Source organism: Talpa europaea (genome assembly GCF_964194135.1).
Source record: "Talpa europaea genome assembly, chromosome: 11".
NCBI lineage: Eukaryota > Metazoa > Chordata > Mammalia > Eulipotyphla > Talpidae > Talpa > Talpa europaea.
Window position 1 is genome coordinate 40,548,472 of NC_140078.1, and position 24,093 is coordinate 40,572,564.

General features: G+C 41.3%; 1 protein-coding gene across 1 annotated transcript in view; it reads right to left on the reverse strand.

Annotated features, from left to right (window-relative positions):
* Nucleotides 1-17,720, reverse strand: part of ABHD12 (abhydrolase domain containing 12, lysophospholipase) — a gene marked incomplete at both ends in the record, with an annotated part of 79,556 nt that extends 61,836 nt beyond the window's left edge. The window contains one exon of the mRNA XM_084247670.1: nucleotides 17,530-17,720. Coding sequence (XP_084103796.1) covers nucleotides 17,530-17,720 — 191 coding nt within the window. The remainder of the gene's footprint in view (nucleotides 1-17,529) is intronic.
* Nucleotides 17,721-24,093: the final 6,373 nt, after the last annotated feature.

A 24,093-nucleotide genomic window follows, 5' to 3' on the forward strand; every position in this document is an offset into this window, starting at 1 on the left:
GAAAACTATAAAACACTGTTAAAAGAAATAGAAGAAGACACAAAGAAATGGAAAGACATCCCCTGCTCATGGATTGGAAGAATCAACATTATTAAAATGGCCATCCTACCAAAAGCAATATACAGATTCAATGCTATTCCAATCAAAATTTCAATGTCATTCTTCAAAGAAATAGAACAATTATTGATGAAATTCATATGGAATCACAAAAAACCCCGAATTGCCAAAGCTCTCCTGAAAAAGAAAGAAGGGAATGGAGGCATCACACTCCCAGACTTCAAACTTTACTACAAAGCCATAATCATCAAAACTGCATGGTATTGGAACAAGAACAGACATACAGACCAATGGAATCGAATAGAAAATCCATAAATAAACCCACAGATTTATGGTCAACTAATCTTTGACAAAGGAGCAAAGACTATGCATTGGAGCAAAGAAAGTTTGTTCAATAAATGGTGCTGGGAAAACTGGGTTGCTACACGCAAAAGAATGAAGCTTGACCACTACCTCACACCATACACAAAAATCAACTCAAAATGGATTAAAGAACTAGACATAAGACCTGAAACCATAAAATAAATAGAAGGAAATATAGGCGAAACACTACGTGATTTGCACATCAAAGACATCTTTACAGACACATCACCCAAAGCAGTGATAGTGAAGGCAAAGATAAACAGCTGGGACTACATCAAATTAAAGAGCTTCAGCACAGCAAAAGAGACAATAACAAAAACAAGAGAAACCCCACTGACTGGGAGAACATTTTTGCACCCAACGCTAATGATAAAGGACTGGTCACAAAAATCTGCAAAGAGCTGATGAGACTCAACAACAACAAAGAAAATAATCCAGTCAAAAAATGGACAGAAGTGCTAAAATAAAATTCTCTGAAGAGTAAATGCAAATGGTCAACAGGCATATGAAAAAATGTTCAACATCACTTGTAATCAGGGAAATGCAAATCAAAACTACCATGAGATACCATCTTACACCAGTGAGAATGGCACATATTAAAAAAACTAGCAACAACAGATGTTGGCGAGGTTGTGGAGAAAAAGGAACTCTCCTGCACTGTTGGTGGGAGTGCAAACTGGTCCAAACACTATGGAGAGCTGTGTGGAGATTTCTTGACCTACTAAACATAGAGCTTCCATATGATCCAGCAATTCCACTCCTAGGTATTTACCCAAAGGACACAGAAACATCCATTCCAAAGAGCACCTGCACACCTTTGTTTATAGCAGCACTGTTTACAATAGCTAAGCTTTGGAAACAGCCCAAATACCCAAAAATAGATGACTGGATCAAGAAGATGTGGTACATATATACCATGGAATATTACTCAGCATTCAAAAAAGATAAACATATGCAATTTGCAGCAACATGGATGGCACTGGAAGGGATCATGCTCAGTGAAATAAGCCAAAAAGAAAAAGAAAAGTACCGGATGGTCTCACTCATAGCAGGAATCTAGAAAACTTAAATAAGGGACCAGGAAAATGAATAACTATAAGAAAGTGAAAATGAAAATCAACAAAAAACTATGAACCAGAGACACTTTTTGGGGGGTGGGGGGCGGGAGGGGAGGGATTGGGGTCAGAATGCGGGGGTTGCAATTGTATGGGCAATATAAAAATAAAATTTATTATAAAAAAAAGTTTGGGATGATGAAAAAGTTCTAGAGATGAATAATAATGACAGCTGCACAACTTGTGGATGTGCTTAATGTCATGGAATCATATACTTAAAATGGTTAAAATGGAGAATTTTGTTAATTTTGTCACAATTTAAAGTTGCTTCAAAAGATTAGTGTATTTGGAAAATGATTAAAGATTCTTTTTCACTTAGCTTGTTCATTCAAAGCAGCATTCTGTTTGTCTCGCTCTGGAACAACATACAAGAAACATTATAAATCTTAAACGAACCCCCCCTACCAACTAGAACAAGAAACAACCTTTCCTTGAATGCTATTTTCATAGCAAAAAGCATCTGAAAAGGTTCTGAAACCCACAGCAATACAGTGCAAAAATACTAGGATGCACAAAAACACTAGGATACATAAAAATACATACCTAGAAACATAGGAAATTTAATACCTAAAAATAATACAAATGTGAACACAAATTAACATGTAAAATAGGTGTCTCCTGAAAACTTCTCAAGTAGCAGAAAAAAGTAAATGGAGTAGGGTATTCTACTTATAAAATGCTGATAAGATCTTATTGAAGGGCCTCTCTGGTGGCTTGAGGGGTTAAGATGCAGCACTATGAAGCTATCCGTAGCCACTGCAACAGGAGTTTGATCCTGTTTGCCAGGGAGGTGACCCACATGGCGCAGCAGACCTCTCCTGTCTTGCCTGCTGCTCCCCTCAGCAGTGTATTTCAGTCAGTCTGTCTGTTCTGTTCCCCATTGTCTCTGGTGAATCCTCTCATGCACCCCCAACCCCACCTCTGGCCTACACCCCAGTTCTTGTATACATAAATAAATTAAAATCTTTTAAAAAAAGAAGATCTTATTGAAATCTTAGTACAACTGAGTAAAGTAATAAGCAGAGTGAGGGAAACTAAGCTCATAGCTACTAAGTAACTTGTTCAAGGCATGCCTCAGCTGGGGGATGAGCTGAGATCTGATCTAAGTCTGAACTATTTTTTCCATTTCCCAAATCCTCACTGGGAATGAATGAAACCATGCCAGAAATCCAGGAAAAATTGACAATTTACAACGATACTTGACTCTCAGTTCCCCTGGGTTTTCTTCATGTTTCAAATCACTTGACTCCGGGCCTCCCCGGTGGCGCAGCGGTTGAGCACTGGGTTGCGAAGCTGCGCACAGCCTCTGCAGCGCCGGTTCGATCCCCGGCTGCTCCCCGGCCACCGGAGGAGGGTCCCGCATGGCGCGCAGACCTCTCCTGCCGCCCGCTGCTCCCCTCAGCAGTGTACTTCGGTCCTTCTGCCTGCTCTGCACCCCGCTCTGGCTCTGGTGAATTCTCTCGCCCTCCCGCGCTTCTGACTATACCCAGTGCTTGTATAAACAAAACAAACAAATAAATAAAACATGCCTCTATTAAATAAATAAATAAATAAATAAAAATCACTTGACTCCACTCAAAATCCCAAAGGTTAGTGACACAGTAGTGGCAAAAACATGGATAAGAATGACAGCTGGGAAAATGCTCATGCAAAAGCAGTTAGGTGTATTTTGTTTTTAAAACAGGTATAATGAGGTACAACAGTATATATTTTGATGTTTTAACACATGTAAACACTTGTGAAGTTGTCACCATGATCAAGGTAGTGAACACATCCATCACCCTGAAAATTTCTCCTACCCTCCCTGGTCCCCACGCTGTATCTCCAAGTAAGGTCAGATCTACTCTCTGTCACTACTCATTAGATTGAACTTGCTAGTTTTGTGCAAATAATCCCCTTTGACTGGTTTCTTTCATTTAGCCTAATTATTTTCAGATTCACTTAGCTCACTGCTGCATGTAGTTCTTTTTTTAGAGCAGTTTTAGGTTTATAGCAAACAGCCGAAGGTATAGAGATTGTGTTCTCCTGCCCCTTGCACATTTACAATCTCCCCTATTATCAGTATGCCTCACCAGATTGCTATATTTGCTTCACGATATTATAGTTTCAGAGTCATTTCATTGTCCAAAATATCCTGTGCTTCGAGTTCATTTCTTTTGATTACTGAGTAATAAACCATTTGTTTTTATATTCACCTGTTGATGGACATTTGGGTTGTTTTCAGCTTTTGTCTATTACAAATTAAAGCTGCTGTTAATGTTGATTTTTGGCTTCCTATTTTATTTCTGCTTTAATATTTAATATATGCTTTCTTCTGTTTACTCTGGGTTTACATTGTTCTTATACATATAGTTTCTTAACATGGAAGCTGAAGTCATCGATTCTAGACCTTTCTTCCTCTCTATTACTACAGGCAGGTAGTGCTATATATTCCCCAAGGATGCTTACAAAAAGTAGATATGTTTTCATTTTCAGCCAGTTCAAACTACTTTCTAATTTCCTGTTTAATCTCTTCCTTGACCCATGGGTATTCACAAATGTTTTGGTTATTCAGTTTGCAAAATTTTTGGATTTTTTTCTGAGATCTTTGTATAATTGGGTTCTAATTCAATTCCATGTAGTCAGAGAATGGAATTTGTGTGACTTAAATGCTTTTAAAGTTATTGAGATTCATTTTATGGCCCAGCATATAGTCTATCTGATAAATGTTCCAAGTGCACTTGAAAACTGGAATCTGTTGTTGGGGAGGGAGAACTGTCAATCAAGTTGTGAGTGAATAGTATTGGTCAAGTTCATATGATCCAGCAATTCCACTCCTAGGTATCTGTCCCAAAGGAACAGAAACATCAATTCCAAAGAGCACCTGCACCCCTATGTTTATAGCAGCACTATTTACAATAGTTAAGATTTGGAAACAACCCAAATGCCCCAAAATAGATGACTGGATCAAGAAGATGTGGTACATATACACCATGGAATATTACTCAGCATTCAAAAAAAAAAGATAAACACATGCAATTTGCAGCAACATTGATGATGCTGGAAGGGATCATGCTCAGTGAAATAAGGCAGAAAGAAAAAGAAAAATACCGGATGGTCTCACTCATAGCAGGAATCTAGAAAACTTAAATAAGGGACCAGGAAAAAGAATAACTATAAGAAAGAAAAATATCAAAATCAACAAATAACTATGAACAAGAGACACTCTATGGAGGGTGGGAGGCGGGGAAAGGTGGGCTTGGAGTAAAAATAACGGGGCTGTAATTGTATGGGGAATATAAAAATAAAATTTAAATTGAAAAAAAATAGTATTGGTCAAGTTGATTACATCCTTGCCCCTTTTCTGCCTCCTCAGTTATTGAAATTTCTGACTAATAATTGTGGATTTATCCATTTTCCTTGCACTTCTATTTTAGTTTTACATTGTTGTTTATATATTTTGAAGCTCTGTCAATCATGTATGTAAACATTTAGGATTATCAGATCTTCTGCATTATCATTTTGTCATATGAAACTAACTTCATTAGCTCTGGCAATATCCTTTGCTCTGAAATCTCCTTTGTCTGGTTTTAATATAGCCATCCCAGGTACCTCTGATTAGTGTTAGCATGGTGTATCTATATATATTTTTTCATTCTTTTACTTTAAACCTTTTGGTGTTATATTTTAAAAACCTTCTGTTGGTAAGCATGATAGGGTGGGCTGCCTTTTAATACAATCTGACAATCAGTGTCTTTTAATTAGATGTTTAGACATCTTGCATTTGTTTTCCATTTATGTCATCTGTTCTTTGTTTCCCCTTTTCTGCCTTTCTTTGGATTAATAAAGCATTTTTTAATGATCCCATTTTATTTTCTCTGTTGGAGTGCTATTACCTCTGTTATTTTACTAACTGCTCTAAGGTTCATAGTATCCATTTTTATCATACTGCACATCAAAGTGAAATAAGAACCTTTTAATAGTGTTCTTCCATTTCTTCCCTCTTGGCCTATATGCATTTGTCATGCATATTTTATATATGCTACAGACCTCAAAACACTGGGTTATTTTCTAAATAATTATCAAAGACATCTAAATGATAATAAAATTATATTTTCTTACATATTTATTATTTCCAATGTTCTTTATTCATTTGTATAGATTCAGACTTTGATCAGGTATAAAATTTTTTCTGCCTAAAGGATATGTTTTAATATTTCTGAGTGTAGGTCTAACACTGAGTTCTTTCAGCTTTTTAAGTTTGTAAAATTTTTTTTTTAAGATTTATTGATTGATTGATTGATTGATACATACATGCATACAAGCACTGGGTACAGTCAGAAGCACGGGAGGGTGAGCGAATTCACCAGAGCCAGAGCGGGGAGCAGAGCAGGCAGAAGGACCGAAGTACACTGCTGAGGGGAGCAGCGGGCGGCAGGAGAGGTCTGCGCGCCATGTGGGACCCTCCTCCGGTGGCCAGGGAGCAGCAGGGGATCGAACCGGCGCTGCAGAGGCTGCGGGCAGCTTCGCAACCCAGCGCTCAACCGCTGCGCCACCGGGGAGGCCCTAAGTTTGTAAAATTCTTTATCCTATCTTTGTTTTTCAACAAACTGAAGAAAATTTTCATGTGGTAATGAATTCTACGAGGAAAGTGATTTTGTTTTTCAGAGCTTTAAAGGTGATGCGCCAATGTCTTCTTGCTTGATATTTCTTTTGCTGACAATAAATCTGCTGTTGCCAGTCTCCTTGTTCTTTTATACATAACATGTCCTTTTTTTCTTGGCTGCTTTAAAGATTTTTCTCTTTATTACTGGTTTTGAGAAATTTGATTATGATGTTCCTTGGCTTAGTTTTCTTCATGTTTCTTTGGGGGGGAAGGATAATGCATTGCATTTTTTAGAGAGTTTATAGTTTTCATCAAGCTTGGAAGGTTTCTAGCCATTATTTCTTCAACTATGTTTTTTCTCTCCCTTTGCCCTGATTCTCTGGAGACTCAAATTACCCATACATTAGCTGCTTGAAATTACTCCACAGTTCAATGTTACTTCTGAAAAATCATTTGATTATTTTTCTGTATGTCATGTTGAACAGTTTAATCTTTTCTTCTGCAGCATCTAATCTGCCATTTATGCCCATCAGTGCATCTTTTACTTCACATATTATAGTTTCCATCTTTAGAAATGTGATTTGGGTAATTTTTACATCTACCATGACTCTACTTAGCTTTGTGAACACACAACATACTGTTGTAGTAACTGTTTTAAAGTTCTTCCTTACTTGTGTTATAATATCTGTGTCAGTTGTGGGTTGGGTTCTGGTGATTAGTCTCCTCATTAATGGTGACATTTTCCTGCCTCCTTGCAAGCCTTGCATTATCGTGTTCTTCTCACCCATACTCATATGTTGAACTCCTCAGGCCCCAGGAATCTCAGAATATGGACTGTATTTCAAGATATGGTCTTTGAAGAGATAATTACATTAAAATTGGTCATTGGAGTCGGCCCTAATCTAATAAGACAAGTGTCCTTGTAAGAAAAAATCTGACACAGACACATACAGAGGGAAGACTGTGTGAGGACACAGGGAAACAACATTCACCTACATGCCAAAGAGAGGAGCCCTAAAAGAAAGCAACCAGGAGATCTTGGTTTCAAACACCTAGTCTTCAGAACTGTGAAAAAATTAACTAACTTCTGTTGCTTAAGTCATTTTCCCTCTTTGCTATGGCAGCCTGAGCAAATTAACAGAACCAGGAATTTTTAATTGGATGCCAGACACTGTGATTTATACTTTTTGGGTGCTGGATATTTTCATATTCTTACAAATATTACTGGATCTTGTTCTAGGTACAGTGAAATACTTGGAAAAGACCAATTCTTTTGAATCTTGCTTTTATGATTTGTCTGGTGGATCTCAAAGCAGTGCTCAATCTAGGGTTAATTATTTCCTGTTACTGAGCATGACATTCCCAAGTGTTCTACCCAACATTGCACAAATTATGGTCTTGCTGGGAACAGGGACTGTTTCATCTAGACCTTTCTAGAAGTTTATTCCCCCTCTTGACAGTCTTGTCATACCAATGTGCTAAGCAGTGCTCTGCTGAATACTTGAGGTAGGTAACCTGCAGTTCTTCAGGTCCCTCTCTGTACCTGTTTTCTCTCTGGCCCTTTGCCCTATAATCTGTAAGCACACTGGTCTCCCTAGATCCTCAGCACCATATTCACATCTCAGGAGCCCACCAGTACCCAGGTGAGTTTCACCTCTCTGTAGGGTAGCAACTCTCTCAAGGCAGTAAGCTGCGGTCATTGTAGGGCTCACCTGTTTACCAGCTCCTGGAGGTCTCTTTATCACCTCGTGTTCAGAGTTTTGAAAACGTTTGCTTCATGAACTTTGTCTATTTCTGTTCTTTCAGTCATTTCAGGGTAAATTCAGTTCCTTTTACTTCATCTTGGTGAAAGCTGAAGTTCTGTATTGCTTTTTAAATGTGTTTATATTTGGCTTACATCAATTCTGCCATTTCTATAACTACTAAAATTGTTAGGGAAGAGTTTCTGGTCTTATCACATTGTATGAATAGATACATTCCATAAGATATAGGTATACAATGTTATAGTATAAAATATATCCACCCCTGTGCCTGTTCCATTTTATTCTCTCAGAATGAACATAGGAATAAAGTCAGGATTCATTCCTAAGACTAATTTGTTGGATTAAATTCTTAGTTTTTAGATGGAAATCTTAACAACAATCTTCAAAGTCTTGTTTGAACACAGTGTTGAGAGTAATTTTACTCACAGAATTGAAAACCTTGAAACCTTAATAAAATGCACAAGAGCAATCTATAAATGTCTCTTTGTTCCCACAGAAGAAAACAAAAAAGCATGAGGATGTTGTGGCAAAGTTGAACAGCTGGATGTCCTACTGTAATGAAAAGGCTTTATTATCCTGGTGGACACAAGAATGTTTTACCACTGACCACTGACTATTTTCAAGTCTTTAAACACCTACCTTGCTGTTTTTCTCTTTAAAGAATTTTAATATCCCTTGAAAGTTTTCTGTGTGTTTACTACTATCTAGTCTGTCTTTCTCTTTCATGAGACTATAGGCTCCAGGAGGTTACTCTTGTGCAACTTTTTATCTACATCCCCTGGCACACAGCAGACCTTCAACAACTATTAGATGAATCAAAGGACAAACATATATGTGCTTTGCCACAGTGTTAATAGTAATCATCAAGAGGAGGTCCACTTTCTCAATGATGTTGAGGCAAGGAAGGCATTGTTATTTCTTTCAATTTTTCATTAAGAAATCTTTATTACTTTTATAATCAGAAAAAATTACAACGAGAACAGAAGGAGAGAGAGAAGGTCCCTCAGGGGTTGCCTTTCACCATGGCATTCGCCACCCTCATGGCGGCTTCTCACTAGGAGATGCCTTCTTTAGTCCCTGCAGAATCTCCCTTGCACTTTCTCTTGAGGCCCTGGGGAGATAGTGGCAGGCTCCCAGCTAGCCCATATTGGTATAACAGTTCCTTTCTTCTGGAACCCTAAGCCAAATATCAAATGTCCTAGAACGACAGTCTTCTTAATTGCCTTCCTGTAAGTTCTGTCATGACATGCCTTGTTATAGTGTACTGTGTCCCCAAACTCAGAGTTTCTTATATCTACAGGCAGCCCTGTAAGCAAGAGATGCACTGTGCGTTACATCTTGTCAAAGAAATGAGACCCTAAAACATGCAATACTCTAAAGACAAATCAGCACCAAAAAATGTGAGCGCAACAAAGGATGAATGTGAATCCAGACTCACCATCTCCAGTCATCCTTGCATTTTGTCTCTACTATAGTCATCATTAAAACAGCTAAATTTAAGAGTTGACAGCTGCCATGCATAAAAACCAAAAAGATCATGGACTCCCTAGAGATAGGTACTATCTTTTTCCATCTTTGCATCCCCAGCACCTAGCACAGCATGTGACCAGCGACAGGAGCTCACTAACTATTTGAGGATTATAAGCTATGGGTACTTGACCCTGACATGGCTACCTTCAAGTAGGAACATAATATTCCAGGATCCAGAATGCACAGGTCAAGGACGAAAGGGAAAGGAGTATCTGCTGTATGCATTATTATGAAGAAGAAAAAAAAAAATACTTGGAAGGTAAAAATCCCATATCTTTTTTTAGGGAACTGAATGATTGCACCAAAATGACTGCCTTCAACTTGGAACACTCTTTCCTTCCCATTATAAACTGTTCAGTCAATACATCTAAACCTTGCCTGGAGATCCCACAAGTCTGAAAAGAATGAAAAATTTGAACTTTCTTTTCTTTACCCTAAAATTGAGGGCAATTTCTTTCAATTTTCAATAACAAACCCTAAATTCTAGCATTCCTGACATTTGCTTATATTCCTTCACTGACACCACTTCCTTGCCTTCATCTTTGCAAAATGAAGAGTCTGAACCTTCTGAAATTACTCAAATTGGTACCAATCTACCCACTCCTTTTACCTTCTCAGCACGTCTCTAGACCTAGCAAAGACAGCACATAGCATTAAGGCAACTAAAGCCCACAAGTAACTTCTCAAGATAAATTCTATTTAGAAACTTGGCTATTTACATATTAGCAAAACCTAAAAGGGAAGAATTCTACATTGGTCCCACATAATCATTCTATCTTGACTTCAGTTCATGCTGTTCTCTTCCCACCTCCACCTCAAACCTAGCTCTAACCCAGCCCATGCTGGGATGTGTGCAGAGCCCTCCCGGTGCTCAGAAGAACAGAACAGGAAGGCTCTGGACTGCTCAGAGCCCACGCGGCGTCCTGAACAGACGAAATGATTGCCCACTCTGGTCATCCATTTGCGATGTTACACATCAGAAGGAAAGAAGAGTCACTGTTATACAACGTGACTATTCCTGTTAATGAGTTTGGCAAATATAGTAAGAAACATCTGATTAGGTCAAATACAGAACCCCAAGACTGGATCTAGGAGGAGAATGAACGAGAAAAATCTTCAGCATCTCCACTGCCCTACCCCCTTGACAGATAACCTTGCTCTTATTTCACAGAAAAAAACAGAACTAGAAGAGAACCTCCAGAACTCCCTACATAAAATCTAAGTACTCACTGTGTGTTCCCAGCACTGCAGGCCCCGCTTCCTGCCTGGGATGCTCCACTTAGCCTTGGGAAACTAAGTTCCAGTGCGTCTAAGAAAACCACAGACACTCCTCCACCAGCCCATAACACACTAGTCTTCTTTCCCCAAATGTTTTATGCCTTGAGTACGGCAAGGAACCCTAACAGCACTGACCGGGAAACTCCTCCCACTCCAGCTACCCCTCACTTTATTCCCTTTAATAGCAAAACTCCTTAAAAAGCTATCTGCATTTCTTCTCTCCACATTACCCTGGAGCCACTCCATCAGCCTCTTCCCCTAACCACTCCAATTAGCCAGCTGCTCTTGTGAACCGCTGATTCTCAAATCAGCAAACCCAAAGACAGATCACACTGTCATCTGCAGCAGGCTTTACATGGCTGCCTCCACCCCGTCCTCCCAATCTTCTCCCAACTCACTCCTTTGAGGTCTCCTTGGCTTGAGAATCTCTCCTCCTCAGCGCCTAACCACTGAGGACACAAGGCCTACCTCTCTGACAGTACTTTCCACCAACCCTGCCATGACTCCCAACACCATTTGCAGGATAAGGGTCAGATGTCAGTACTTTCTCGCCTGATGTCCAACTCCTCCTACCGGCTCCACTTGCATGGTTAAAAAAAAAAAAAAAGATCTATTTTTATTTATTTATGCATTCAAGAACTAGGGTGTATACCATAGGTGTGGGGGCGGGGGGTGGGAAGAGGATTCACCAGAGACAGAGTGGGGAGCAGAACAGGCAGATCTACTGAAATACATCACTGAAGGGAGCAGCAGACGAGACAGGAGAGGTCTGCTGCACCATGTGGGTCAGCTCCCTAGCAGGGGATGGAACACATGCTGCAGTGGCTGGCAATAGCTTGACAGCGCTAAGAATTTAATCCCTGCACCACCAAGGAGGTTCCCTCTTGCATATTTAGTAGGTACCTTGATATGGCCCTAACCTAATTCACGCCCTCAAAGCACTTACTCTTCCCATAATTGCCCACCTCAGCACAAGACAGTGCCATTCTTCTGGATGCCCAGAGGAAAACAGGAGAGTCCTCTTTGACTCTCCTCACTCTTATACATTCTGTCAGCAAATTTTGTTGACATCTACTTCAAAACAGATCCAGGTAAAAAAACAAACAAGGATGTAAAATAATGATACATCATTAATTAAAAAAAAACCCAGATCCAACACAGCACTTCTCACTTCCACAGCTATGACAGTCTTAGCCCCCATTATCTGCTGCCTACAGAACTCCTAATGATTCCTCTGCTGCCCCCACCCTCCAGTCTATCCTTATGCAATAGTCAGAGTGACACGACAACACACATCACATCAAGCCATTACTCTAAAAACAGCCAGTGCCTTCCATTCAAACATCCCCTATGAGAAAGACCTCCTGCCTGCCACCCAAACTGTGCAAACACCATAGCAGTTCCTTACTTGCCCTATTTTTCCCCAAAGCAGCGTGCACTTAATTCATTTGTTATTTCCTCCCCCACAGATTATAAAGGCCCCAAGATGTGACCCACATCCATTCCTGCAACCTCAGCACTTAGAAGAGTTATTGTATATAACAGGTACTCCGTTACTACTAAATGAACAACTAAAAAAACTGTTGAAGGATCAAACAGTATAGTTATAAGTTTTCTATTACCACCAACTGTGTTCATTCATCCTGATGACATGTGTATGCACGACAACTGGCTAAGAAGAGGAGCAAATTCTTCTTGACCTATGTTAACAGCTTTCCCAATATGGAAGATATTTTTATCCCTGCATCACAGATGAAAAACAGACTCAAAAAGTTTAATAACTTGCCTCAAGATACAATTCCTGAAAACATACTATGTAAATTTTCCTCTAAAATATCAAATATTACAATGGGGACCAAACTTAGCTTCTGCTAACTGAACATTTCAGTCAAGGCTTCCTGGCTAATGTTCTTCCCTGTGTCAACCCCTCTGTCCTCACTGCCATGCGGTCGCTGGCCCTCAGTTGAGAATGAGACAAATGACTTAGCCACTCTCTAAGTTCCCTGGCAAAGTGCTAACCCATAGACACCAGAGTTCTGTGGCACATCCCTGAGTGTTGACTTAATTTGTCGGTTTTCAAGATCATATTATACTCAAATTTTTCCTGTAGACTGCATTTTGGAAAGAGAAGTTATCTAATGGAAGGGACAGAAGGGTCACAAGTTTGGAAAAGTACCCTGTTCTCCAGGACTGATAACAGACTCATTTCTATAGCTCTTTCCATGGCTACCACCATGATAGTTTTCAGGAAGTTTCAATCTAACTAAAAACATCTCCCACACTTGAGCAGTATCTTCCCAACTTTACTGTAGAAGAAAGACAGTCCCTTGAGAAGGTAACTACATGCTGACTAAAAGCAAGTGGGGAGCAAGCAGAAACAGAAGTCTTGCCACAGACAGAGACACCAGTGAAGTGCCAAATCCCAGGGTCCTGCAACCAGGGCTGCAGTGTGGCCTTGATAAGATAAACCACAACCAGGAAGAGATGGATCCAGCCAGGGGCTAGGCACCATAAAGCTACCCCCTTGCTTGTCACAGTCCAAGTACACACTGTACTCTGGGAGAGTAACAAGAAAGAGGGGTGGAAAAAAAGCAGACTTTGACGAAAAAGCTAGCTCAGAACGTGCTCTCATCTTGTCACTGCGTGAAGAAAGAATGAAGAGGTATCACATAGAATTGCTTATAGGGTGAACTTAAGAGTTACCGTCAGGAAGGCTGATGTTAAAAAACACAGATGTTAACCTCAGCCACCCCCCTTTCTGGGTCATGGTGAAGTCATTAGCAGCCCTGGATGAAGCCATTCCTTCAAGTGAGACTGTGAAGAAAATGAAAAAGGCACTTGACTTGGGGGAAAAAAAATACCTTAAAGAACACAAAAGGCCCTCAAAATCCTTTATTTGCTGAGAACATACCAGTCATTGTGCAAAACAAAACTGTTACCTACTCTTTCCTCCCATGAAGCGTGGGGTCTACATACAAGTTAGATGGTTACAAGTGACCATTTAATCTAGAAATTTTAAAAAACCTTCAAAAATTGTTGTTTTTATCTAAATTAATTGCCAAATTTTAAAAAGAGATGGCACACAGAGCACTACTGTTCTGCAGAGAGTGGAGGATCCTCCCACCCTGGAACCACATTCCTGCCAGCAGGATAGGGTGTAGTAGCTGCTGCCCCCTTCAGATGGAACACGTTCTCTCCATTCTCCACAGTCCTCAGTGTCATCCTGGTCTCCAAGAATTAACAAACAATTTTCTTTGGAAAAAAAATATTTTTCTTTTTAAAAAATTCACTTTAATGTATATCTTAGATATATAAACATATATATGTATACATATACGTATATGTTAGGTAACAAAATAAGGAAATAACCAAGGCTACATAGGAAAAAGTTAGATACTGGTCCCAGGAAGAACAAATCCAAGAAACTATAATAGTGATCAAAGAACTAACTATATTCTAATAAAAAGCACCATGTTTAGGGCCTCACTGGTGGCACAGGGGTGAAAGACAGAGCTGTCAAGCTATGGGCAGCCAGTGAGCTGCCCACATGGTGCAGCAGGCCTCTCCTGTCTTGTCCGCCGCTCCCCTCCGCAGTGTACTTCTGTCAATCTGCCTGTTCTGTTTCCCACTCTGTCTCTGGTGAATCCTCTCACTCCCCACATCTCTGGCCTGTACCCCAGCTCTTGTATGCCTAAATAAATTGGCCTGTACCCCAGCTCTTGTATGCCTAAATAAATTGGCCTGTACCCCAGCTCTTGTATGCCTAAATAAATATTTTAAAAAAAAAAAAAAACAGCAAAAGAAAGAATATGTACTATAAGGAAGTATCCTATTTTCAACAAAAAAGATAAAGTAACTAGGAATAAACAAGAAATGTACAAGATTTTAAAACAAGCCATTTCTGAAACAACTGGAGAAACTGTTTATGTAGATTAAATATTAAGTAGTATTAAATAGGTCATTGCTAATTTTGAAAAATAGTAAAAATATTGGGATTACATATAACATGTATTTCAAAAATTTCTTACTTGTTCAAGATATATTGTGAAATATTTATGAATGAAATCTTTTAGAGGGGAAGGGAAATAGATGATTCAAAATCAGAAAACAGAAAGCAGCACAGTGATGGACACATGGAGGTTCATCATCTTGTCTTCTCTCCTTTTATATGTTTTAAATGTGCACAAAAGAAAGATAAAAGAAATGTCTGGGAAGACCCAAACCATGAAAGACTGTGAAAAACTTAAGTAATGCCAAAGATACATAACAGGTTTAGAAAACACGCCCAAAAAGCCACCTATCCTAAACCTACAAATGCTAACTAAGACTACAAATCAGACATGGTCTTTTTTTCATCAATCAAGTAGTAATAAGGGGGAAGAAGGCATAACTGCTAGAGGATCAATTACTACAAATTGGAGGACACTTTGGCTTTACCTTTCGAAGTTATAAACACACACCCATTGGCCCAGCAATTCCACATCTAGGAATTTATCCTAGACATTCATTGAGCAAATATCTTTCTACCATTCACTATGTGCCAGGAACTGGAAATAGAGAGGTGGTGAAAACAATGTTCTTGCTCTCATAGCACTTCCATTCTAGTGGGGAAGGAGATAACTCATAAAGCAAGTCAAACCCGACCATTACAAGGTCAGGTAAGGGATAAGCATATGAAATAAAAATTATAAGGGGGACCTCCCTCGTGGCACAAGGGGTTAAGTCTCAGCACTATGAAGCTATCCGCAGCCACTGCAGCCATGAGCTGGAACCCTGGCCAGGTTGCTAACCCAGGACACAGCAGAGCCACTACTCCCCTCAGCAGTGTATTTCAGTAGATCCGCCTGTTCTGCTTCCCACACTGTCTCTGGTGAATTCTCATCCCTCCCCTCCACACACACACCTCTGGCCTACACCCCAGCTCTTATATGCATAAATAAATAAATCTTTAAAAAGAAAGAAAGTGACAGTTGAGCAGGGGCAAGATTGACGAAAAGAGCAAAGCAGGAGAATGCTCAGAGGAACAATCCAGGCAACAGACCAGCAGATAACACACACAAATCTGACCTTTCCAACCTCTGCTTTTCTTTTTATTCCCCTAGCAGACTTTTATTTATCCAAAGGATATGAGCACCACTTGGATGTCTCTATTTCCTGATTAAAAACTAAAAATTAATCAGATCCCCTCAACACAGTTCACCTTAAAAAAAAAAAAAAAGGATTTATTCATTCATGCATACAAGAACTGGGGTACAGGCCAAGGGTGTGGGGGGTGAGAGGATTCACCAGAGACAGAGTGGGGAACAGAACAGGCAGACTGACTGTGCATATAACAATCTGATTTTTACAAAGGAAAAATTTCCCAACCTAAGTATTATGCCAAGTCTCTTAATAAAACTGCATTAAAGCCAATCAAAAAATTTTAATATAGATAAACCATACCACAGGATAAAAGGTTAATTTCACAAAAGATAATGATCAGTTGTGCTTTATACAAAAATAAAAACATTGTCAGTCCCTGCCCTTCTGGTGGGATTGGGAACCACTACAGTTTAATTTCATGACCTTTTAAGCAAAGAAGTTGAAATTTTGATGGGACTATTTGAATATTGTCATTTAAATTTTTATTTACCTAAATAGCCACATTTATAATTTCATGGCCTTTTAGGCAATGAAGCTAATAATTATCTGGAGGTATTATCTGGATAAATAGTTTACACTGAAAGGCTAGCATCAATGACTCTGCCACAACACCTGAAAACATTACATACCAATTTTTTCAACCACCATGAAATGTCACAACTTCAAAACTGCCAGGAAGATATGTTCCACGAACAGTCAAATAAATAAGGAACTAGCATATGGGGGGAGAAATTTGTCCCTGTGAAATATGCTCCTATCTCAATTTTGAAATCAGCTTTACATAAACGCATTCATTTTCTACCCAAAAGCAGAAAGCAAATAATCAAAGGACTTCTCACGGAGATTCCCAGGATGACAACTCAAGTGGACAGATTTCAAGCACCACGAGTCACCTGCGCAGAGAACGTCAGGTTTCTCATCAACATCTGAGGAAGCGATGCAGCCATCCCTTCCCGTGGACCAGCAGACCTTTTAACCTTCTCGAAAAGGTTCTGCAGTTCTGAGCGGAGAATGCCACTTCTGACAAGCGGCGACCCGCGAAGAATTCCGAAGTGAGAAACCAGATATCTGTAAGCTTTCGCACAGGCCAAGCCACTTACCACCAGCGCTCGGTTTCGAGTCCAATACAGAGAAGGAGATCGAGGGGACCTCAACGTTCTCAGGGTCCGGCGCCCGCTCTCTGGCATCTCACCTCTAAAGGACCGGGCGTCCGGAGGCCTCTTCCCCAGGGACGCCCCCTCCACACCCCCTACTCCACGGCTCCCGGCGGCGATTTCCTCGCCGCTCCAAAACCCCCGGAGAGACGCTCTTCTGAAGGGCTCCCCAGTAGCCCCCCTGTGAAAGGGTAAGGGTGTGGGGTCGGGTTCCGAGCGCGGGGTGAACGGGTTGGGGGGAAGGGGCAGGAGGCGGTGAGGACGCGGAGGTCCAGAAGGACACCACGGGGATGAGCGGGCAGAACCCCGCGGCGGGCACGGCGGGGAGGGGCTCGCCCTGCCTGCGGGCCGCACTGGCGGGCCAGGGGCGAGGCAGGCGTCTGGAGAAGGTCGGAAGAGGTCAAGCCGGGGATGGAGGGCAGGTGTGGGGCGCTCAGCAGGCGAGTAACTCACGGAGGGAGTAAGAGGGTTTAGGGACAGCGCGGGGGCCGCACCTGCCCGCCAGGTAAGGGTCCCCCCCCCAACCCTGCGCCGCGCCTCACCTGCCCAGCGCCCGCTTCATGCCCGCGTCGGCGGCGCAGCGCGGCTCCGCCGGTCCCTTGCCCGCCAGGCGCAGATTCTGCTTCAGGCGGCAGTCGGCGTCCAGCGCCGCGGCGGCCGAGCCGGAGGAGGACGAGCCCGAGGCGGCGCAGCGCTCATGCTCCAAAGCGACGGGCTCGGTCCGCTTCCTCATCCCGCGGCCAACACGGCCGGCAGCCGACGGCGCCTGCTGGCCTTGCCCACCCGCCCTCGCCTCTGTCGCCGCGGCTCGGAGCTGCCGCCGCGGAGCTCACCCCAGCTTCACATCCCAGCCCCAGGCCTCCGCGCTCGGCTGGAGCTACTGACCGGCGCCGGGGGCCCGGTCGGCCGCGCCGGCCAATCAGCGCCGGGCTCAGGCTGACCCCGCCCCCCCGGGCTTCCTCCTCCCTGGTTCCCCAGGGGGTGCGCCCAGCATCCCCGGCGCCGACCCGCGGCCATCTTGGAGGAGGGCGAGTGAAGCCCAGACGCGCGTTCTTGGCCGGGCAGGGCGAACTGGCCAAGTCTCGCTGCTCTTGGGATCGAGGGTCTGTGTTGATGGTGGGGGTGGCCATCACCTAGGTGGTCAGCGGCGTGGGCCAAAGCACGCAGATCCGTGCCCCACAATAAGGACGGACGCAAGGCAGAAAGGGGCTAGCCAACGAGCTACAGCCGGAGCTGAAAGCTTGTTCCCTGCGCATCCCCCCCAGGCTTCCTGACTTTCCCCTAACACTGGAATCTCGATTTGGATAAGGCCCCGGAAATGATCTTATAAAAGGTTTATAAGGACAAAAGGGAAAACATAACAAATTACAGTTCTCTTTTTTTACTTTAAAAAGATGCTTTCGGGTAGTTTATTTTGAAACACAAATGCATAGATGTTTTTACTTTGGGGGTGAACATATGTAAATTGAGCTGCTTAAATACTTCTTAAAAACCTGTAGTAGATTCTAGATTTTTATAAAGCAATCAAAATTATTTGATGGGGGAAGAATAGTTTTCAGAGATAAATTCACCCTTGTGAAACATTAAGTACTGATTCAATCCATCCCATTAAAAGAGAAAAAAGAGTAGTTTCACAAATTGGGTTTTATAGCTTTGACTTTCTTGAATGTGGTGTTTTGTTTTTATGATCTAAAATCAAGAGATTTGCTTACTTATTTAAAGTAATTTTTAATTTCAACATTTGTGTCAGGAAAACAGGAATTTGTAATTTAGGATAAAATATAAGTACCTTTAAAAATACAGTGGTTCATTATATTACTACAGCTTTGTAATATTTCAAAGCTGCAAAAGAATTTCATTCACCATATTACTAAATAGAACACCCAACATTTATATTTCTGTGGGTATCTCCAAATAACACTTTTAAAAATTTTTTTTGCTTGTTGATGCATTTTATTTTAGAATTACAAAAGCACTTTGCATTAGTTTTCTGCAAATTCCTGTGAAAAAAACTTGATAGTGTCCAAAGTCAGAAATTGCCAAACAGAAACCAATGAAGCACCAAAGTAGTAATTAGTGAAATTTGTGCACACATCCAGAAGACAATTTGCAAACAAAATGGAGTGAGACTGAGGAATATATTGCTATACAGCAGCTTCTACAGACAAAAAGTTGCACTATGTATTTTTCACAGTAATTGGTTATAATATTGTGTGTTTTAAATAATGGAAAAATTTGTCAGTAGCTACCTCACATCAACGTTAGAAAACAATTCAAGTTTTCCTTATAGTTTCAATGGCATAAACAAATAATGAGGTGAAGTTAGTTTCACGTAATAACCTTGTTTAGGTTTTGTTTGTTTTGATGAGAAAATATGTTATTGAGCAAATGAATATAATAAAGCTTCCAGCAGAACTTCCAGCCCAGGTGCAATGAACATTCCAATGCAGGCATAATTAACAAGTTTGCTTACTTACAGCTCCTTGCCTTTCAAGATTCATGGCCAGGGTCAGAGCACTCTTATCTACAAGGTCAGGCAGCCAACCAGCTGGTCTGTCTCTCCAAGGCCATCCCCAAATGCCTGCATCTTGTCCCTCTTGCCTTACCCCCTTGTCTGGACTTTGCCACAAATGGTTGTGCCTGCTGAAAAATGATGTTATCAATGTAACAGATATGGACACAGTTTTGTATAAAAGGAACCCTTGGCCTTTAAAAGGGTGCTCAGGTCTTATGGGCCTACCCAGGTCTGGGACCTCAAGCATGAATAATAAAGCTTCTCCTGACCTCACCATTCCTGAAGTACTGCTGTTCTTCCTCTGCCTGGGTAAAAGGCTAGAATTTATTTCCACAACATTCTGACTGTTTTAACTGCTCAGGGAGTTTTCGAGACTGCTTTCCGTATTTATTAACAGAAATATATTAGAGAGTAAAATAGAGAGAAAGAAGATGCCTATGTTCCAGGTGTTAAAAAAATAAACATACTATCTTCGCTATTTCTTGTGACTATGTAATTAGTTTTTAAAACAAAGATAAAATACACACAGAAAAAAAAAAGCCAAAATCTTCAGATCATATTATATAATACTCCAAGAAGCATCCATGAACTATAGGAAGAAAAATATCAAATTGCAAAATCTTTCAGGGAGTTCATTATTTGTGGGACAGAATACAGAAACAAACCCTAAGTTTTTCCTCTAAATGTGGAAGTATGGATATGAGATCTGTTATTCAAGTGATAAGATGAAACTTCTCCCAATTCATAGTTCAGAAAAATACCAGTTTGTTGAGTGTTTATTCTATCTAGTGCAGTGCAGGTGCCAAAGTAGAGTTGGATTCACCAGTATCCTTATTTTGGGGATGATGAAGTCATAGTGTTTCTGGGAAAAGATTCATTATAGACACCATTGCTTTTTATTTCTACCTGCCAATAATACCTGCCAGAATCAAATCCCACAAAACACAGGACAGCAGGAAAAAATTGAAATTCTTGAGTCTGAGAGAAGTTTGCTTTTGTCTTTCCTAATGTCACAGTTTTTCCACCTTCTGAAAAAAGTTTGGGGTGTGCAATTTCAATATCTAGTGTCCAGATTGACAAATAATCTCACCATTTTCCATAGGCTGCAATACTGTTCAAGAAACGCAATACATTTTTGTTGTTGAATTCATATGAAAACAGTGTTAGAGTGCTTGGGTTTTCATACCTGTTGTAGATACTTTCAGTGTTTGTGAATAAATCCAGTTCAGACTGTGCCCATTATCTCAATAAAAGCTTTCTCCGTGTATGTGTACTGAGAATTCTACTTTGTTTTCATTCAGTTTTTTTTCAACTCGAGTAATTGTAGTTTATTTTCCTCTTTCTAAGGAAATTCTTACTTTGTTCAATATCAGAATATAATTCATTCTTCTGATTCCCTACCTTCAAAGTCAAGTGACTTGACTTTTAAATTGGCATTTCATGCCTCTTTTCAAAGTCTTCAGCCTGCTTCCTCAGGACTCAGTGTAACTTTTGAACTTCCTTCCTGTGACTATCTGCAGTGGGTTCAGTGGGCATTAGTGCTGATCCTGGTGGTGGGAGGAAACCCTGTTCTGGGAGCAGAGTGTTCCAGGTCCTCTCAGAAATGGCCAAGACCTGATTATGCTTCTCATACAGGGGTTTCTCTTCCTGCATTTGTTCCCTTTCATGGGAAGATGATTATCAATGTCAGTCATGTGACATAATTGTGTGTTCCTCTTGATGTTCCTGTCAGAGGTGTGGTGGGGGCAGAAGGGAAAGGGTAAGACATCCTCTAGATCGTCCCAGCACTGGTGAATGCAGGAGCCACAGGAATTGTGGCCACATTCGAGTCACTGGGTCTCTCAGTAAACCAGGCAAAATAGGCAGTGTCTCTGCTCGGAGCTGTGCTAGGAAAGCAGCTAAGGTCATTGTCAGGGTGATGGCCATCTCAGAAACTCCACTAGAAAGGTCTGGTTCTCCAACAGCTGTTGGTTCCTCTGTCCTTACTCTCTTTCCTTACCAGCAGATCCTAGGAAGCCACTGTTCCTTCCTGTACTTCTTTATTCTCTTCAGTTCCAGAGAAAGGTACCATGAGGATCCACCAAGCAGACATGTCCCTGGAACATCTTTTGCCTTTGGTATCACTCAAATTGTAGCACAGCTATGGAGTCCTATTGGCCAAGAGAGTGTCATAACCCTTATTACCAAGTAGTTCCTGTGCTGCTTACCTCCATTGGTTGCTCCGAATGTGATTTTGGAATTTATTTTTTTTATGCATACAAGAGCTGGGGTACAGGCCAGAGATACAGGGGGTGAGAGGATTCACCAGAGACAGAGCAGGAAGCAGAACAGGTAGACTGACTGAAACACACTGCTGAGGGGAGCAGCAGGCGAGACAGGAAAGGTCTGCTTCGCCATGTGGGTTGCTTCCTAGCAGGCCAGGGATCAAAATCATGCTGCAGAGGCTGAGGATTGCTTCATAGTGCAGTGCTTAAACCTTTGTGCCACCAGGGAGGTCCTGATTTCGGAATTTAAAGGGTGAGTTCTTTAAAGTGTTATAATAGCACTTATTAGAAAATGGGAATCCAGAAACTAATGTATAAAAAAGATTTTGACCCTATCACTCACAAGATCATCTTTAGTAGAAAAACAAGGAAGGAAGGGCTGTAGAGAAGAGAGAAATGTTGAGTATTGAGTTTCTCTGAATGGCCATATAGTTCTCAACTATTGATCCACACTGAATTTCTGAGTGGTATTAGCCAAGCTTTATTTGTATTCTAGTCTACAAACAATAATCCTTTAGACCTCAAGATCCTCTGCCCAGTGGTTTACTCACCCTCTCCAATATCCTACAGCATCTAAATTTACTACTTTCAAATATTGGTTCTATTTTCTTTTTTCTTTAAAGATTTATTTATTTATTTATACAAGCACTGGGTACAGTGAGAAGCGCGGGAGGGTGAGAGAATTCACCAGAGCCAGAATGGGGAACAGAAGAGGCAGACCGATAAAATACACTGCTGAGGGGAGCAGCGGCTGTGGCAGGAGAGGTCTGTGGTGCCTTGTGGGACCCTTGCCCGTGGCCGGGGATCAAACCAGCATTGCAGAGGTTGCGGGCAGCTTCGCAGCCCAGCACTCAACCACTGCGCCACCAGGGGAGGCCCCTCAAATATTGGTGCTTAACCCTTATCCCCAACTTCATCCATAACCTTCCCTACCTCAAGAATGGCAATGTCATCCTTGCATTTTCTCAGGTTAAAACCCTGGGATCATCCTTGCTTTCTCTTAAACTACTGCAAGTCTCTCACCAAGCCTTGTCAGCATGCTCTTTAAATTCAACCCAGGAGCCAACCACTTCTCTCTAGTCCACTATTTACAACGTGGACCAAAATGCCATCTCCCTCAATTACATTATTTTAATAGCTGAAGTGGTCTCCATCTTTGACCTACTTGTCTACTTTGCTCAAAGGTCTTTTGAAAATCTAAGCCCAGTATGCTCAAAAAACACTTTAATAGGTCCTAATCTCATTCAAAATAAAAGCAAAAGCTTACGAAAGGAACTACAGGGCCCTACCTGACATGGTTCCTAGTCCTAACTCTGATCTCAACCACCTTCTCTCTCATCCTGCACCTGCATCATTGCTTCTTTGCTGATGCAATGGCCCTGGGGAGGGGTGGCATGTGTGCCTTTCACCCACACCCCTCCTTGGAGTCTTTACACTTGCATTCCTGATGCCTGCTGGACCGGAAATCTCCATAGTCACAAAACCTACTCTCTTCCCTCTTGAGGTCTGCACCTTCTCTGACACTGACTCAAACCCTGTCACCCTCACTCTGTTCCCCTTGCTTGGGTTAGTCATCTTAGCATTTTTCACAAGATATTGGTCATCAGTATATCTGTATCTGTGCATTGCTCTTTTTCCACACAGGAATGTGGACTCTAACAGCAAGGACTTTGTTCACTGTTTTATCTTCAGTATCTCCAACAATGCCCAATGTGTGATAGGTTCTTGATAAATATTTGCTGAAGGAAGGACTGAATTATCACAATACCTCAGAAGTGGTGATGGAATCTTAGAGTAGAAAATTGAGGATAGAAGTTATCGTAAGGTCAAAATCTAGTGGTGGGGGTAGGGATCATTAAACCAGCTATGGAAGTTTCCAGGAATCAGATGCAGGGTCAGAAAGGATTATCAGTATTTGCAGAAACCAATCCAACCCAACCTGACCTGACCTCAAAGCAATAAAATTACACCAAGGAAATGAATCCTCCCAAAGAACACTATATAAGTCTACCCCTTGTTCTGGCAAAATGCAGGTCTTGCCCCATGACTGCCCACCTGCATCTATGCAGGCATCTCTTTTTCCTAATAATCTACCCTTTGAAAATGTAGCCTTTACTTGTTTTTGTCTATGCAAATATCTTTTGCCTTAATAAACTCACTGAGTGCCACTGAATGGGAAACTCGCAGAAATCTTTCTCAGAAGGAACCCAAAAAACCACTATGGAACCCCAACAGTGGGTATTATTTTTGCCCATTGTACAGAGAAGGAAATGAATCAGGAATATTAAGGGACTTTGCCTCTGCTCTGGATTATGAAAGTTTTATGG